The 17083-nt window shown below is 62.5% G+C and overlaps 1 protein-coding gene across 2 annotated transcripts in view; it reads left to right on the top strand.

The window, feature by feature from the left end:
• The window catches only part of LRP1 (LDL receptor related protein 1), an 80721-nt gene that overhangs the window by 63338 nt on the left and 300 nt on the right, over positions 1-17083 (top strand). For both annotated transcript variants that reach the window (XM_072842869.1, XM_072842870.1), the window contains 38 exons: positions 79-195; positions 357-485; positions 750-872; positions 967-1107; positions 1193-1383; positions 2127-2310; positions 2421-2506; positions 2681-2800; positions 3283-3470; positions 3607-3812; positions 4325-4513; positions 5088-5236; positions 5657-5750; positions 5876-5992; positions 6208-6327; positions 6682-6804; positions 6931-7056; positions 7420-7536; positions 8198-8304; positions 8423-8555; positions 9366-9485; positions 9602-9724; positions 10029-10169; positions 10269-10403; positions 10475-10594; positions 11686-11954; positions 12698-12876; positions 13395-13501; positions 13749-13865; positions 14364-14540; positions 14655-14795; positions 14907-15080; positions 15355-15516; positions 15913-16087; positions 16177-16278; positions 16432-16496; positions 16600-16690; positions 16792-16936. In XM_072842869.1, coding sequence (XP_072698970.1) covers positions 79-195; positions 357-485; positions 750-872; positions 967-1107; positions 1193-1383; positions 2127-2310; positions 2421-2506; positions 2681-2800; positions 3283-3470; positions 3607-3812; positions 4325-4513; positions 5088-5236; positions 5657-5750; positions 5876-5992; positions 6208-6327; positions 6682-6804; positions 6931-7056; positions 7420-7536; positions 8198-8304; positions 8423-8555; positions 9366-9485; positions 9602-9724; positions 10029-10169; positions 10269-10403; positions 10475-10594; positions 11686-11954; positions 12698-12876; positions 13395-13501; positions 13749-13865; positions 14364-14540; positions 14655-14795; positions 14907-15080; positions 15355-15516; positions 15913-16087; positions 16177-16278; positions 16432-16496; positions 16600-16690; positions 16792-16936 — 5303 coding nt within the window. The remainder of the gene's footprint in view (positions 1-78; positions 196-356; positions 486-749; positions 873-966; positions 1108-1192; positions 1384-2126; positions 2311-2420; positions 2507-2680; positions 2801-3282; positions 3471-3606; positions 3813-4324; positions 4514-5087; positions 5237-5656; positions 5751-5875; positions 5993-6207; positions 6328-6681; positions 6805-6930; positions 7057-7419; positions 7537-8197; positions 8305-8422; positions 8556-9365; positions 9486-9601; positions 9725-10028; positions 10170-10268; positions 10404-10474; positions 10595-11685; positions 11955-12697; positions 12877-13394; positions 13502-13748; positions 13866-14363; positions 14541-14654; positions 14796-14906; positions 15081-15354; positions 15517-15912; positions 16088-16176; positions 16279-16431; positions 16497-16599; positions 16691-16791; positions 16937-17083) is intronic.

Consider the following 17083-nt stretch of genomic DNA (forward strand, 5'->3'; position numbering starts at 1 on the left):
CCTGCCCGCCCAGAGGAGTGACCTGCCATCCTCCCCTCTGCCGCCCCCACATCTCACCTTGTTTTCCAACCGCCCCAGACAAATTCTGCTCGGAGGCCCAGTTTGAGTGCCAGAACCATCGCTGCATCTCCAAGCAGTGGCTGTGTGATGGCAGTGACGACTGTGGGGACGGCTCAGACGAGGCGGCTCACTGTGGTGAGGGGGGCTGTGGTCAGCTCTGGGAGGGGCTCCCGGCAGGGACAGGCCCACCCACCATCTTACAGGAGGGGCGGCACGATGGTAGGGATGTCACCCCAGCTGCCTGCCCCGCCGTGCCCGCTCCTGAATCTCTTGGTGGCTCCCTGTCCCCCCAACAGAAGGCAAGACATGCGGCCCCTCCTCCTTCTCCTGCCCCGGCACCCACGTGTGCGTCCCCGAGCGCTGGCTCTGTGACGGTGACAAGGACTGTGCTGATGGTGCTGACGAGAGCGTCACAGCTGGCTGCTGTGAGTGGCAGGGGCCTTGAGGAGCTGGGAGGCAGGTGGCCACAGTCCCACTCTGCAGAAGGGGAAACTGAGGTCAAGGAGGGGACGTGCTGGGCAGGGGTCGCTCAGGTGGTTAGTGGTGGAGCCCTTATCCGCAACCCAGATGGGAGTGTGGACTCTGCGCCGGCGCTCTGCTCTTTCTACCGCTCCGGCCACAGGGAGGTCCCGGGTGACAGCCTGCGGCTGGTCAGGTGGGGCTGAGGCCACGTCCGTCTCTGTCCACAGTGTACAACAGCACCTGCGACGACCGCGAGTTCATGTGCCAGAACCGCCAGTGCATCCCCAAGCACTTCGTGTGCGACCACGACCGCGACTGCACTGATGGCTCCGACGAGTCCCCCGAGTGTGGTGAGCTGAGCTGGCGGGTGGGCCATGGGGGGGGCGTACGCTGCCCCCCTGCGCCCGGCCTGTCCTGCGGAGCCAACCACCTCTCTCCCCACAGAGTACCCGACCTGCGGCCCCAACGAGTTCCGCTGTGCCAACGGGCGCTGCCTGAGCTCCCGCCAGTGGGAGTGCGACGGCGAAAATGACTGCCACGACCAGAGCGACGAGGCCCCCAAGAACCCGCACTGCACCAGCCCAGGTGGGCCTGATGCCTGCCCCGCCCCGCCCACCTCGCCCCACCCCACCCCCGTGGTCCCCCGCTGACCTGCCCTGCACCCCCACAGAGCACAAGTGCAACGCCTCCTCACAGTTCCTGTGCAGCAGCGGACGCTGCGTGGCCGAGGCGCTGCTCTGCAACGGCCAGGACGACTGCGGGGACGGCTCCGACGAGCGTGCCTGCCACGTCAACGAGTGTCTCAGCCGCAAGCTCAGTGGCTGCAGCCAGGACTGCGAGGACCTCAAGATTGGCTTCAAGGTGTGCCCCACGCCGGAGTGGGAGCTCCCACGCCCCCCCAGGCCGGCAGGAGCCCCTTTCCCCACCCCCTGTCCATTCAGTCACTCGCTCATTCATTCGTTCGTCTGTCCATTCACCAAGGGCTCATTCACACCTAGTCTGGCAGGTGCTGTTCTGGGCCCCGGGGACCCATGGGGAACAGAACCGAAAGCTCTGCTTGTTTGGGTCCTGCCTCTCTTTAGAGGGTTCGAGCCAGCAAGGGCCACGGGACAAGGAGGGATGTGCAGGTGGCAGGGAGGCGCCAGGAGTACGGGTATGCTGCTCAAGGAGAGGCCAGACAGGAGCACAGAACCTGGGAGTTAACTCCACGGACACACTGAAGTCCACGGGTCTGGAGAAGACCCCCAAGGGAGCGAGTGTAGCTAGAAAAGAGGTGCAGCCCAAGGCCTGAGCCCCGAGCTCAGCCACATGGAGGGCCGAGGGCCCGGAGGTGAGGGGCCGGGGGATGGGCAGCTGCGGGCGTGAAGAAAGCCTTGGAGGAGGAGCACGACCAGCTCTGTCAGGTAGTGCTCCCGGGTCACAGGAGAGTCCTCAGCCTCGTCCTCTGGGGGTAGGAACGGGGTGGGCACCGGGCACTGGGCATGACGGCCGGTTTGCTGCCTGCCCCCCCGCACTCCACTGGCCTCGGGGGTGGAGGGAACCAGAGCCCCAGGCTCCAGCGCGGGAGGCCCCGGCCCCAGCCCAAGGCTCCCTGTGCCCCGCAGTGCCGCTGCCGCCCGGGCTTCCGGCTGAAGGACGACGGCCGCACGTGTGCCGACGTGGACGAGTGCAGCTCCACGTTCCCCTGCAGTCAGCGCTGCATCAACACGCACGGCAGCTACAAGTGTCTGTGTGTGGAGGGCTACGCCCCCCGCGGTGGCGACCCCCACAGCTGCAAGGCTGTGACTGGTGAGCCGGGCTCGTGGAGGGCATCTGATGGCCCGGGCAGCTGGGGACCGGGGGTGCAGGACGGGCCCAGCTGGCAGCGGAGCCACTGAGCCACGATGCTCTGTCTCCAGACGAGGAGCCCTTCCTGATCTTTGCCAACCGGTACTACCTGCGCAAGCTCAACCTGGATGGCTCCAACTACACGCTGCTCAAACAGGTGCCAGGCCCGGCCCTCCTCACCCCACCTGGCTCCCGGGCCCAGAGCCACTCTCCCGCCCCATATAGCCCCCGCGTTCTCCCCACTTGGGCCCGTGCTTGTCACCCCTTCCACTTCACCTGCCACCCGCGTCCTGATTCTGTCAACCTCCTGCCCCCCTCCCCCCACATCCAGGGCCTGAACAACGCCGTGGCTTTGGACTTTGACTACCGAGAGCAGATGATTTACTGGACGGACGTGACAACCCAGGGCAGCATGATTCGAAGAATGCACCTGAATGGGAGCAACGTGCAGGTCAGCCGGGGAGGCCAGAGATCTGCCCGCCCGTTCGCCCTCCCCAGAGCGCTCCCTCCCAAGAGGGCTGTCTCGAGGCCATCTCACCTTCACCCCACGCATCCCACTGAATTCTTTCTTCTGCCCCTTCCCCACGGAGTCCCTGCACACTCTGCTCGTCCTGGCTTCTCCCTCCCGTCCAAGCTCAGAGAGTGAAGTCAGATTCCTTCTGCTCTTCTCCTAGTTATCAGTAGCATCCCTCCTATGGCTGACCTCTCTTAAGTTGATGTCCCCAGGCACTGTGGGGTTTGGGGTGCAGTCTCTCTCATCTGGAGACCCCTGTCCTAGAGCCTCCGCTGACACCAGGCCCGTTGCCCCCCCTGCCAAGCAGGGGGAGGCAGCTCTACTTCACACCTGAGGGAGGCTGGGCCCCAGAGAGACTAGGCCCCAGAGGTCCTACCCCAGGTCACCCAGAGCTCTTCCTTCACTGCTCCTGCCCACAGGTGCTGCATCGGACAGGCCTCAGCAACCCCGATGGACTGGCTGTGGACTGGGTGGGCGGCAACCTTTACTGGTGTGACAAAGGCCGGGACACCATCGAAGTGTCCAAGCTCAACGGGGCCTACCGGACGGTGCTGGTCAGCTCAGGCCTCCGTGAGCCCAGGGCTCTGGTGGTGGATGTACAGAACGGGTATGCGGGCAAGGAGGGTTGGGGGAGCCCCTGAAAGCAAGCAGTGTGCTCAGGCATCCAGGCCCAGCCTCCCCACAGGCTCCCAGTGGGACCAGTCGCTGGATCTCTTGGGGCTCACTGCCCACCCACCTGCCAGGTACCTGTACTGGACAGACTGGGGTGACCACTCACTGATCGGCCGGATAGGCATGGATGGGTCTGGCCGTAGTGTCATCGTGGACACCAAGATCACGTGGCCCAACGGCCTGACACTGGACTACGTCACCGAGCGCATCTACTGGGCTGATGCCCGTGAGGACTACATTGAGTTTGCCAGCCTGGATGGCTCTAATCGCCATGTCGGTCAGTATGCCAGTGAGGCTGTGCGGGCACCACAGACCTGCGGGATGGGGGGGGTCTGCAGCTACAGAGGATCGGGCCTTGGGGGCAAGAGTATAGGATTAAAAGTCAGAGGGCATAGTCTGAGGACACCACACCAGGGGTTATGGGGGTCGAGAGCACCCCAGCTGATGCCCCCTGGACAAGCCCAGCCCCGAGGCCTCTATCTGCTACCTCGGGAAGGAGAAAGAGAGATCCCTTCCTATGCACAGTTCAGGGCCACGAGAAAGGCAAGAGTGGGAAGTGGGGTATCAGGGAACATCAGCACAGGGAATCCTATATTACAGAGTAGGAACGTGCTGTCAGAAGGCCTGAGTTTGAGTTCCAGCTCTGCCACTTACTAGCTACGCAACTTTGGGAAGCCACTTAACCCCCTGGACCCAGGGCCAGCGGCCAGAGGGCTGTTGTGGGGTTAAGGGCGTCTAGCAGGGAAGGTACTGACCAGCTGCTGGGTCTGTTCCCTCCCCTGTCTGCAGTGCTGAGCCAGGACATCCCGCACATCTTCGCGCTGACCCTGTTTGAGGACTATGTCTACTGGACCGACTGGGAGACAAAGTCCATCAACCGAGCCCACAAGACCATGGGCACCAACAAGACGCTCCTCATCAGCACCCTGCACCGGCCCATGGATCTGCATGTCTTCCACGCCTTGCGCCAGCCAGACGGTGAGCGGCCAAGGGGTGGGAGCAGATGGAGGGTGAGCCTGGCACGAGGAGCCCCTGCAGGAGGGGCCCAACAGGACTGGTTGCCGCCCACCCCTCCTCCAGCATTGCCTGAGAAGTGCTTGGCAGACCCGGGGAGATGAGGGAGGCTGTGGATGGGCCACGGCCTGGCTCTCAGGAGCTGCCGCCCAGCCCGGGTGCAGCCCACCAGTCCTGTAGCAGCGAGCTCCCAAGGCCGGTGAACCAGGGAGGGTCCGGGTGCAGGACCCCAAAGGCAGGCAGGCCATAACTGAGGGAGGGCCCCGGCGAGGCAGCGTATGAGGCTGCAGGGCTGGCCTGATCCTGGGACCTCAAGAAGAGTCCTCGCCTTTCTCTGGCTTCAGCCTCCTCTTAGATGAGCAGGATTTGGACCCGTCCTACCTCTGCCAGGATAGGGTGGGGCTGAGCAGCCTTCAGGACCGGAAAATGTGGCACCAGTGAGTGCCGCCCTCCCTCTGCAGGGGCCAGTGGCTCGGGGAGCCGGGGCCCATAAACTGGGCCCAGTCGGCTGGCGCTTTAGCCACTTTGTCTCCGGCAGTACCCAATCACCCCTGCAAGGTCAACAATGGTGGCTGCAGCAACCTGTGCCTGCTGTCCCCTGGGGGAGGCCACAAATGTGCCTGTCCCACCAACTTCTACCTGGGCAGCGATGGGCGCACCTGTGTGTCCAACTGCACAGCAAGCCAGGTGAGGCTCGTCCCCTTGACGCCCATTCACCGACGCCTCGTTCCCCGAACCCCCACACCAGTACCCCCACTCCTCCTCGGACCCCAACACCCGCTCTAATGTCCTCATGCATCTGGTTTTTCCACGCTAACGCCCCCACATTTCTTGCCTACCTCTTGTCTCCCCACAGCAATATTTTTATACCTGTCACCTCACACAAACATCCCCACATCCTAATCCTGACCCTCCCTCACCAGTGCCTCCCACCCTGAGCCCCGCCCAGATACCCCCTCACCTGGCCTTCCTGCATTCGTCATACCCCAAACTTCCATCCAGCTCAGCGCCCCCACAAAATACCCTGATCCTCCCAGCCCCTCAAAAGAAAACCTCCTGAGTTCCCCAGACCCCCACCAACCCCTCTTGCCCCCACCTGCCCTCCAGTTTGTGTGCAAGAACGACAAGTGCATTCCCTTCTGGTGGAAGTGTGACACGGAGGACGATTGCGGGGACCACTCGGACGAGCCCCCGGACTGCCGTAAGTGCCCAGAGCAGGGGTGGCAAGAGGGTCCTGCGTTGGGGCAGCCTAACCACCCTACCCCAAGCTCTGAGGGGCCACGCCCGGCCCCAGCCCTTCTGACTCTGAGGCTCCCCTCCTGGCAGCTGAGTTCAAGTGCCGCCCAGGGCAGTTCCAGTGTTCCACAGGCATCTGCACAAACCCTGCCTTCATCTGTGACGGGGACAACGACTGCCAGGACAACAGTGATGAGGCCAACTGCGGTAAAGGGCTGCCCGGCCACTGGCTGCCCTCCTTCTTCCCCCCACCTTCTCCCTCCCTGGGGTTTGGAGGTTTCATACTACACTCAAGGAAGCTCAGCCCACAGTAGCCTCCTCTCCAGGCTGGGCTCTGGCTGAGGGGGTGGGGTGCCCCCTTCCTGCCCCCCCAATCCTCTGCCCTCCCATGGTTACCCTCCCCTCCCTCCTACCTCCCACAGATATCCACGTCTGCTTGCCCAGTCAGTTCAAGTGCACCAACACCAACCGCTGCATTCCTGGCATCTTCCGTTGCAATGGGCAAGACAACTGCGGGGACGGGGAGGACGAGAGGGACTGCCGTGAGTGCCTGAGGCCGTGGGCAGGGGGCGGGCTGGTGACACAGGCACAGGAACACACCGGTGACATCTACCTGCCCCTCCTTCCAGGGCCGTGCCGCCCTCAACTAAAGTTATCAGATGGGCCACATGAATGATACTGGGTGTGACACGGCTTGCTCCTGAAATCATGGCACTGGGCATAGGGTGTGCAGACAAAGAAGCACCAAACAAAGTTGGGGATAAACCATCTCCTTCTCCTAAGAAACTGCTGGCGGGACCAGGGCCAGAGCTTGGAAGAGGGAGGAGGTGGTGATCCTGAACGGCGGTGGGGGTGGAACGGAATGGGCGGAGTCTCATTCTCTCTCCGCTCTGCAGCCGAGGTCACCTGTGCCCCCAACCAGTTCCAGTGCTCCATCACCAAGCGCTGCATCCCCCGAGTCTGGGTCTGTGACCGGGACAACGACTGTGTGGACGGCAGCGATGAGCCCGCCAACTGCAGTGAGTTGCCTGGTGCCCCCGGACCCCACCTTCCCTCCGCAGTGTCTGCTGTCCCCCCCACCCCACCGCCCTCGCGGCCCGGCTCCTGCAAGGAACCGCCCCCTCACCACCCGCCACCCCTTGCAGCCCAGATGACCTGCGGAGTGGATGAGTTCCGCTGCAAGGACTCGGGCCGCTGTATCCCCGCACGCTGGAAGTGTGACGGAGAGGATGACTGTGGGGACGGCTCCGACGAGCCAAAGGAAGAGTGTGGTGAGGCTCCCCGAGACCCAGCTCTCAGGGGAAGGCCATCCGGCCCGGCCTCCTGTGCCCACCACCTCCCATCTGAGTCCCCATCCCTGCCCCCTCAACAGCATACACCTGTGTGGAATCTTCTCTGCCCACCCACTGGGAGCTGTGTGGGTCCCCTCCCCGGGGTAGCTCCTCCCGGCTCCTGCCCCCTCCTGCCTCATAACCTCCCCGGACCCCACGTCTCAGAACGTTGCTGGGCCTCCCCCTTGCTGTCCTTGCTCCCACTCCCGGCCATCCTGCCCAGGGCTGCCTGAAACCTTCATGCCTGCCCCCACTCAGTCCCTGACTGCCCCAATATTTGCCCCCCAATCTTGCCTCCCGTAGACGAGCGTACCTGTGAGCCCTACCAGTTCCGCTGCAAGAACAACCGTTGCGTGCCAGGCCGCTGGCAGTGCGATTACGACAACGACTGTGGGGACAATTCAGACGAGGAGAGCTGCAGTATGTCCCCACCCTGCCCCGCAGGCACCCCACCCCACCCCCGGACCGGGGCACCTCCCTCCTCTGCACCCCTGCTCCCAACAGGCCACACAGGGCAGGTGGCCACCTCCCAGGACTGGGGGTCAGGTGCCCCCTCCCTGCTCACCCCACCCCACCCCGCTCCATGTCGTGTATTTGAGTTTGTGCCATTTCACCTCATCTCATGTTTCTCTCCATTTTCACACTGTCCTCTCGGGGTTACAGAGGTAGGTGTCTCTGATGTGCCCGTGCTCCCACCACACCCCGTGCCACTGCCCCAGAGCCCCCCATCCCTGTGCTGTGCCTCAGCCCATCATCCTTTACTGGCCTCTCCTGGAACCCTGGTGCTTGTCTTCGTGGTCTTGTCCCTCTCCTGTCCCCTCGGCCCCCCCACAAGTCTGTCTGAGGGCAGAGCCAGGGACCCATGCCCTTTCTCGTGGGTCTAGCCCAGAGGGGTAAGTGTGAGCCCCCTCCGACCCAGCTGGTCCCATGAGGGCGGCCAGTTCTGGCTGAGCATCTTGGTCATTATGCCAGTCACCGGTGGCTTTCAGAGACACAGGGATGGGTGATATTGCTCCCTCGAGGGCTGGAGAGTCCCCACGCCCACCCTCCTGGGCCCTGTCTCTCCCCTGTCCTCCTCCAGCCCCTCGGCCCTGCTCCGAGAGTGAGTTCTCCTGCGCCAATGGCCGCTGCATTGCTGGGCGCTGGAAATGTGATGGGGATCACGACTGTGCGGATGGCTCCGATGAGGTGGGTCCGGTGGGTCCGGAGACCAGGAGGAGGGAGGGGGAGGGACAGGACGGCCAGAAGGATCAGGGCGGGACTGGGGGGTGCGGATCTGACCGGATACCTGCTCCTGTGCCCACAGAAAGACTGCACTCCCCGTTGTGACATGGACCAGTTCCAGTGCAAGAGCGGTCACTGCATCCCCCTGCGCTGGCGCTGTGATGCAGATGCCGATTGCATGGATGGCAGCGACGAGGAAGCCTGTGGCACTGGCGGTGAGCCCCTCCCCCCGCCCCAGCTGTGGCCCAGTCACTCATTCTCTCTCTCCTACAGTCACCGTTCACGCAAAATCTTTCTTAAGCACCTACCGTGTGCCAGATACTGTCCTGGGCTTTGGGGATAGAGCAGGGAGCCAGGCCCAGGGCACCCCGGACACTGCTATGCAAGCTGTGCCCTCCACAACAGCACTTAGTCAGGGGGCCAGCTGGGCCAAACTCCAGCAGAAAGCCATCGGCGGTGAAAGCCATCCGGGCTCCACCCCACAAGTTCCCACAAGTTCCCACAGGGCAGGCCCTGCTTAGTTCCCTGTCCCGGGGTAACGAAGCAGCGCCGGCCCTTGGCTGACCTGCCGGGGCTCAGTGGCCCAGGGACACTGGAAAGCTTGGGTAGGAGAAGTCTGGGGCTTGGAGCAGAGGTCTCTGCGACAGCGAGGGCAGACACTGGCTCTGCCCTGGCGGGCTGGGACCTATGCCTCCTGACTCCTGGCACAGCCTGCCACTGAACTACAGTAGGCCCGGATGCCCTGCCATGACCACCGGAGAAAGAGGGTCCTCTGGACCTCTCTGGACATGCTTCCCCCAAAAGTCCTCTTCTTCTCCCCTAAATACCAGAGGAGGCAGTTCTGCTCAGCTGCCTGGCTGGTGGAAAATTAGGAGCCCTGGGCTCTTTCGGGCTGTACACGCCCCGGTGATCCCTCTGGGCCTCCACCTGTGGAGGGAAGGGAGGCGGCAAGGCCCTGCCTCCAGCAGCCAGCCTAGGGCACAGGGCTCATTCTTGGCTCTTTGCCCGCCGCCTCCGGTGCCCAGTGCGGACCTGCCCCCTGGACGAGTTCCAGTGCAACAACACTCTGTGTAAGCCACTGGCCTGGAAGTGCGACGGCGAGGACGACTGCGGGGACAACTCCGATGAAAACCCCGAGGAGTGCGGTGAGACGGGGGCGGGGCCCTGGGGCAGGGGCCGGGCTCTCACGCTCCCCACTCCCCCGGGGCTCCAGGCCTGCCTCCCCAGCTGATTCTGGCCCTGTCGCCTCCCACCGCTGCAGCCCGGTTTGTGTGTCCTCCTAACCGGCCCTTCCGTTGCAAGAACGACCGCGTCTGCCTGTGGATCGGGCGCCAATGTGATGGCACCGACAACTGTGGGGACGGGACAGACGAGGAGGACTGTGGTGAGCAGGGAGCCCGGGGAGGGAGCCTGGCGCCGGAGGGCATGGGTGAGGCAGTGCTCGGTAGTTTGGGTGCTGCACAGGGATGGGGGTGGGCCAAGTGGGAACTGCGCCTGGGGAGGGGGAGCCTGGGGGCCCTTCCTTAGGAGAGAGAAGCCCCTGGAGGCTTCCTGGCACCTAGGTCTCTAGGTGGAGACTAGGACTCTGAATGACAAACAGCCCCGGGGTCCCTGGGCCCTGGGGCGGGGTGGGGCTGGGGTAGGCCGTGGTGGTGAATAGCCAGATCTGAAGCCCCCACCTTCCCCAGAGCCCCCCACGGCCCAGACCCCCCACTGCAAAGACAAGAAGGAGTTTCTGTGCCGGAACCAGCGCTGCCTTTCCTCCTCGCTGCGCTGCAACATGTTCGACGACTGCGGGGACGGCTCTGACGAGGAGGACTGCAGCATCGGTAAGCCGCCAGGCTGGGCTGCGGGGCAGGCGCCTGCCGAGGGGCGGAGGCCCAGGCCGAGGGTGGCTCAGGTCAGGGGACCCGCTCTATCCCCCACAGACCCCAAGCTGACCAGCTGTGCCACCAACGCCAGCATCTGTGGGGACGAGGCCCGCTGCGTGCGCACCGAGAAAGCCGCCTACTGTGCCTGCCGCTCTGGCTTCCACACCGTGCCTGGCCAGCCCGGATGCCAGGGTAGGAAGGCGGGACTCGGAGGGGGCGGGCGGAAACCCAGACCCTCTGTGACCCTCCCATGTAACCCCCAGACATCAACGAGTGCCTGCGCTTCGGCACCTGCTCACAGCTCTGCAACAATACCAAGGGTGGCCACCTCTGCAGCTGCGCTCGCAACTTCATGAAGACACACAACACCTGCAAGGCCGAAGGTACCACCTACACCTACCTGTCTGCGGAGAGAACCGAAGGAGTGGGTGGGGCTGCGAGGCACCAGGGTGTATAAGGGTGCTGATGTGGGAGGGGATGCGGATGCTTCCCTGCTGACACTGTGCGGACACCTGTCCAAGCACCAAACCCCAGACGCATCCGCAAAGGTATCCGCACAGCTGCCGGCTCCCAGGCTGGCCACGGTGCAGAGGGTGCTGGTTCGGGGGGTTGGCTCATCTGAGGAAGTTTGGGGCGGGGCAGCACACCTCTATCCCACAGGTGCCTCCTCACCCACTGTCCCCAGGAGGAGAGCACACAGACGCATCACCACACAATTCACATGGACCCCTTTTGCTTTTTATTTGAAAATAATATTTTAAAATATTTGAAAAAGCTTTATTGGGGTATAATTGACAATTGTCAGATATTCGTAAGGTGATGATTTGATATATGTACACTTTGTGAAAAGTTTCTTTTCATTGAGTTAACACAACCATAATCTCATATATTTACCTTTTTTTAAAGATTTTATTTATTTATTCATGAGAGACACACAGAGAGAGAGAGAGAGAGGGAGAGACACAGGCAGAGGGAGAAGCAGGCTCCATGCAGGGAGCCCGACACAGGACTCGATCCCGGGTCTCCAGGATCACATCCTGGGCTGAAGGTGGTGCTAAAACGCTGAGCCACCCGAGCTGCCCCCTATATTTACCTTTTTGATGGGCAACGAGAACATGCCAGATCTACTCCTCCATGTGCTTTGATGCACACCTACACCCCCGAGCCCCCATGCACACACATCCACGTACACATGTACATATGTGCAGCCCCACTCTGCCCCCAATAGCACATATCAGACAGCATGTAGCAGAGTGGTGAGGCCAGCCAGTGGCCATGCAGAGACGAAGTCCCTGGGGCTGGAGCGGCAGAGAAGGTTTTCTGGAGCAGCAGGTCATCCCAGATTAGCTCAGGGAAGGAGAGGGGAGGGAGCACATCCTGGCACCAGGCTCGTCATCCCCCACCCCGGCCTCCTGCCTCTGCCTCCCCGCTCCCCGGTTCTCCCGACCCGACAGCTGGCCTCTTGCCCCTGCAGGCTCTGAGTATCAAGTCCTCTACATCGCCGACGACAATGAGATCCGCAGCCTGTTCCCCAGCCACCCCCATTCGGCTTATGAGCAGGCCTTCCAGGGTGATGAGAGCGTCCGCATCGATGCCATGGATGTCCATGTCAAGGCTGGCCGTGTCTATTGGACCAACTGGCACACAGGCACCATCTCCTACCGCAGCCTACCCCCTGCCGCGCCTCCCACCACTTCCAACCGCCACCGGCGACAGATTGACCGGGGTGTCACCCACCTCAATGTGAGCACCCTGCCTGGGATGGGACCTACACAGATTGGATGGCTCAGAGCAGAGTTTGGAAAGGATAGTGGCAGGGGGCAAAGGGTGAGACTGGAGGGCAGGGCCATCAGGATTACATTGTGGGCACAAGGACAGGCACACAGAGCAAGGCCAGTTGTGAGTGGTTGGCCCTGTCACGCTGCAGCCCCAGGAGGCAGGGTACAGTTCCTTGAGCATGGCAGCCACATTCAACTCCTGATTGATTGGCACTGCTGCCCACCGTGTCAGTCTTGGCCACCTATTTGACCTCTTTGGTTTTTGTTTGAAGATTTTATTTGAGAGAAAAAAAGAGAGAGAGAGAGAAAGAGAGAGAGAAAGTGGGGGGAGGGGCAGAGGGAGAAGCAGACTCCCCACTGAGCAGGGAGCCCCGATGCAGGGCTCCATCCCAGGACCCCAGGATCATGACCTGAGCTGAAGGCAGACACTTAACCAACTTAGCCACCCAGGTGCCCTTATCTGACCTTTTTGGGCCTCACTTTGTTCCTCAGTAGAGCAAGATAATAATATCTAATCCAGCAAAACGGGAAAGCTCTGAGTATGGCCCGTAAGATGAGGGTCAGTGAATCTCTTCAAACTCAGAGAACTGGCTCTCCGTCTGGGATGACATTTTAGCAGGGACAAGCTGACAGGTGGTGGTGGGGATAAGGAGCAGGAAGCCAGAAGGTGGCAGGCCCTGAAATTGTCAACACCACTACCCCATTCAGATTTCAGGACTCAAGATGCCAAGGGGTATCGCCGTCGACTGGGTGGCTGGGAACGTGTACTGGACTGACTCGGGCCGAGATGTGATTGAGGTTGCACAGATGAAGGGCGAGAACCGCAAGACACTCATCTCGGGCATGATCGACGAGCCCCACGCCATTGTGGTGGACCCGCTGAGGGGGTGTGCAAGGGACCCCTGGGGGGGGCACCGGGTGGTGCTAGGAAGCCCCTGGGATGGTGGGGGTGGGGCGGGAAGCCAGGTACCCAGCATCCCCAAGCACATCCTTCCCCTTCCAGACCATCTTGAGATTAGAGTCCTCCTCTGGCCTTGGGTCTTCAGCCGCCCCCAGTGCCGCCCCTCCCCAGTGCTGCCTTTGCCCGGAACTCCCAGTTGGCCTGCTCGGGGAGGGGCCTGACTTCCACTTGGCTGGCTCTCATGTGGGGCCAGGTTCCAGCTTCTTTGCTCCAGGGGGCAGCTCTGACCACTTTGATGACCCCAGATTAGCAGATAGTGGTTTCAGGGTAAAAGATCCTTAACCTGGGTAGAGAGCTGACCCCCCTGGTTTTCTCTGGAGGAAGTAGAACACCCCCCTCCCAATACCCAGCAGTCCTGTTCCCAGGCCATAACCTGGTGGCCCACATTGCTCAGCCTCCTTTGGCAGCCTCGGGTCCTACCCACACTGACTTCTCCTTCCCCAGCACTATGTACTGGTCAGACTGGGGGAATCACCCCAAAATTGAAACAGCAGCAATGGACGGGACCCTTCGAGAGACACTGGTGCAGGACAACATCCAGTGGCCCACAGGTCTGTGGCAGTAGGGGGCAGGGGGTGGAGGAGGAGTGTGCTTGTTGGGCCTGAGGTCCCATAAAAGCTAGGAGGAGAAGGCGCTTGGACTGGGATGGACAATGAGTTGTGGGGCCTTTTCCCAGAAGTGACGAGGAGCAGTTGTGGGAACGGGACAGAGCTGCCCAAGCATGGAGACAGTTCTGCTTTTCCTCAAGCCCACGGTGGGGAAGGCTGGGCCTTCACAGTGCTCTCTGCCTCCCCCCAGGCCTGGCTGTGGATTATCACAATGAACGGCTCTACTGGGCAGATGCCAAGCTCTCAGTTATCGGCAGCATCCGGCTCAATGGCACGGACCCCATTGTGGCCGCTGACAGCAAACGAGGTCAGCATCGGCGAACAGCCTCCACCAGCCCTGCCCTTGGGCCTCTTGTCCTCCCCACTGAGTCCAAGGCCTCACCCAGCACCTGGGTCATCCTCCTCATTCTGGTGTCCAGCCGTCCGTCCTGCAGTGCCTTCCAGCCGCGGCCGCCCCCCGCTGCCACCCACCTGCTGGACTCCCTGTGTACCAGCCCTGCACCCTCCAGCTCGCTTGCCCATGCACTCATTCTACAATGAGTATTAAGCTGCATGGAGGCAACAGAGGCGGAGGAGGAGCTTAGTAAATGTGGGGAGAGGGAGCAGAAGTCGGTCCTGATCCCGGAAGTCTAGGACTGATGAGGCCTTTAGCCAATAGTGGCCACAGGAGGAGGAATGGGTTGGGGGGAGTTCTGTTTGGGATGTGTTGAGTTTGGGGTGCCTGGGAGCCATGGGAGCCACGGGAGCCAGTGACCTGGGGAGTGACCAGGGCCCGAGTCCCCTCTGAGTCTACCTCTGTCCCCAGGCCTAAGTCACCCCTTCAGCATCGATGTCTTTGAGGATTACATCTATGGCGTCACCTACATTAATAATCGTGTTTTCAAGATCCATAAGTTTGGACACAGCCCCCTGATCAACCTGACGGGGGGCCTGAGCCACGCCTCTGACGTGGTCCTGTACCACCAACACAAGCAGCCCGAAGGTAGGCGTAGCATCCTGGGGGCAGTGTCCGGGCTCCAGCTGCAGGTCCTGGTGAGTGGGGGGAGGCTCTGGGCCCACAGGCTCAGCATCCTGCCACCCCTGCCCACACCTGCAGTGACCAACCCCTGTGACCGCAAGAAGTGTGAGTGGCTCTGCCTGCTGAGCCCCAGTGGGCCTGTATGCACCTGTCCCAACGGGAAGCGGCTGGACAATGGCACCTGTGTGGCTGTGCCCTCGCCAACGCCCCCACCAGATGGTACGCTCGTGCCCCTCCCATGTCCCCACTCCCTGGCCCCAGGACCCCCTGCCCTGCGACCCCTGAATCCCCCCCTTCCCTGGCTCTGTGCCCTGATGGTCCTTCCTGCAGCGCCTCGACCCGGAACCTGTAACCTGCAGTGCTTCAATGGTGGCAGCTGCTTCCTCAATGCGCGGAGGCAGCCCAAGTGCCGCTGCCAGCCCCGGTACACAGGCGACAAGTGTGAGCTGGACCAGTGCTGGGAATACTGTCGCAATGGAGGCACCTGCGCTGCCTCCCCCTCCGGTAGGGCCATCCGTTCTCCTGCCGAGACTGCTTCCGGCTCCTTGAGCCCAGGGCCCCAACCTGTCAGCCCCCCACCCCTGGGCCCAGCATCCACATCAGGCGAACCCTCAGCCCCCGTCCCCCCTCATTCACCTCCCTGCACCACTCCAGCCCGTAGCCCCAGGGCCCGGCCCTCTGCCCGCCGCCGTCCACCTGGGCGCTCCTAGGCCTGCTCTCCCGCACGGGCCCGGCGCCTCGGGGGCCACCGCCCTGCTCACACATCCTCTCCCGCCAGGCATGCCCACGTGCCGGTGCCCCACGGGCTTCACGGGCCCAAAATGCACCCAGCAGGTGTGTGCGGGCTACTGTGCCAACAACAGCACCTGCACCGTCAACCAGGGCAACCAGCCCCAGTGCCGATGTCTACCTGGCTTCCTGGGGGACCGCTGCCAGTACCGTGAGTGAGCCATCCCTGGGCCCAGAGGAGGGGACGGGTGCACCGGGGGACCTAGCGCCTCAGCCGGTGGTCACAGGGGCATACTTTAGGGAGGGAGGCCAATCGCGACTCAAGCAGCCTCAAGTTGCACCCCCATAGGGGTATCTGCACGCATCCCCCGAGGTGGTGAGCCTTCTGGCATCGGGATTATTCCAGGGAAAGCTGTGCCCTGTCAGGATGCTTGGGGTGTCCTCATGCTCTGAGTCTGCGACAGGTGGGGCCATAGGAGGCTCAGGAAGAGGTGGGAGTCACCTAAAAGACCTGGGGGGTCCCCTCAGGTGTCCAGCCCCCACCCAACCTGTGCAGGGCCCTCGTGAGGGTGGCGCTTGAGGCACCTCCTCTCCGACCCGACCACAGGGCAGTGCTCCGGCTACTGTGAGAACTTTGGCACCTGCCACATGGCCGCCGACGGCTCCCGGCAGTGCCGCTGCACCGCCTACTTCGAGGGACCAAGGTGTGAGGTAAACAAGTGCAGCCGCTGTCTCGACGGAGCCTGTGTGGTCAACAAGCAGAGTGGGGACGTCACCTGCAAGTGAGTGGGGCCCGCCCCCTGGCCTGCCCCTTCCTGGGCACCTCAGACACCCCTTCCCAGCCCACCCAACCTGTCACTCCTTCCTGCAGCTGCTCTGACGGCCGGGTGGCCCCCAGCTGCCTGACCTGCGTCGGCCACTGCAGCAATGGTGGCTCCTGCACCATGAACAGCAAAATGATGCCCGAGTGCCAGTGAGTTGAACCTGAGCCTTCCTGAGAGCTAGCTCAGCCCCGCCCCTCCCCACACCTGAGCGGGACACTCGGGACCCTGTGGCCCCTCCCCGTGCCCTGGCAGCTGTGGCTGTGGAGGTCATGCCTACTTAGGTCTGCCCCTCCTGTCCACAGGTGTCCACCCCACATGGCAGGGCCCCGGTGCGAGGAGCAGGTGGTCAGCCAGCAGCAGCCTGGACGTAGGTGGCAGGGGCTGGAGAGACGGAGGCTTGGGGGCCTGGAGAAGGGGGATTCGGGCCTCCTGCTTCCCTGAAGCTCCCTGACTCAGTTTCCCCCCTCCAGATATGGCCTCCATCCTAATCCCTCTGCTGCTGCTGCTGCTGCTGCTGCTGGTCGCTGGAGTGGTATTCTGGTACAAGCGGCGGGTCCGAGGGTGAGTTGTGCAGAGTCTGGAGAATTCTGGCTATTATATTACCCCCCTGAGCCCTGCCCCACCCCAGGATCCCCGAGCCCTCATAATCCTGCTTCCCCCAGGGCTAAGGGCTTCCAGCACCAGCGGATGACCAATGGGGCCATGAATGTGGAGATTGGGAACCCCACCTATAAGATGTATGAAGGCGGGGAGCCTGATGATGTGGGGGGCCTACTGGACGCTGACTTTGCACTGGACCCTGACAAGGTGGGCCGGGAGGACAGGGGAGGAGGCTGCCAGGGTGGGGACAAGAGGCTGTGGGCAGGGTGACTAAGGGCACTGAGTTGGATGACGGAATGGAGGTGGGGGCAGGGTACCGGGGCCACAGACCCCATCCCCCGAGCCCCACTTGAA

This window comes from Canis lupus, chromosome 11 (genome assembly GCF_048164855.1).
Source record: "Canis lupus baileyi chromosome 11, mCanLup2.hap1, whole genome shotgun sequence".
Classification (NCBI taxonomy): Eukaryota; Metazoa; Chordata; class Mammalia; order Carnivora; family Canidae; genus Canis; species Canis lupus.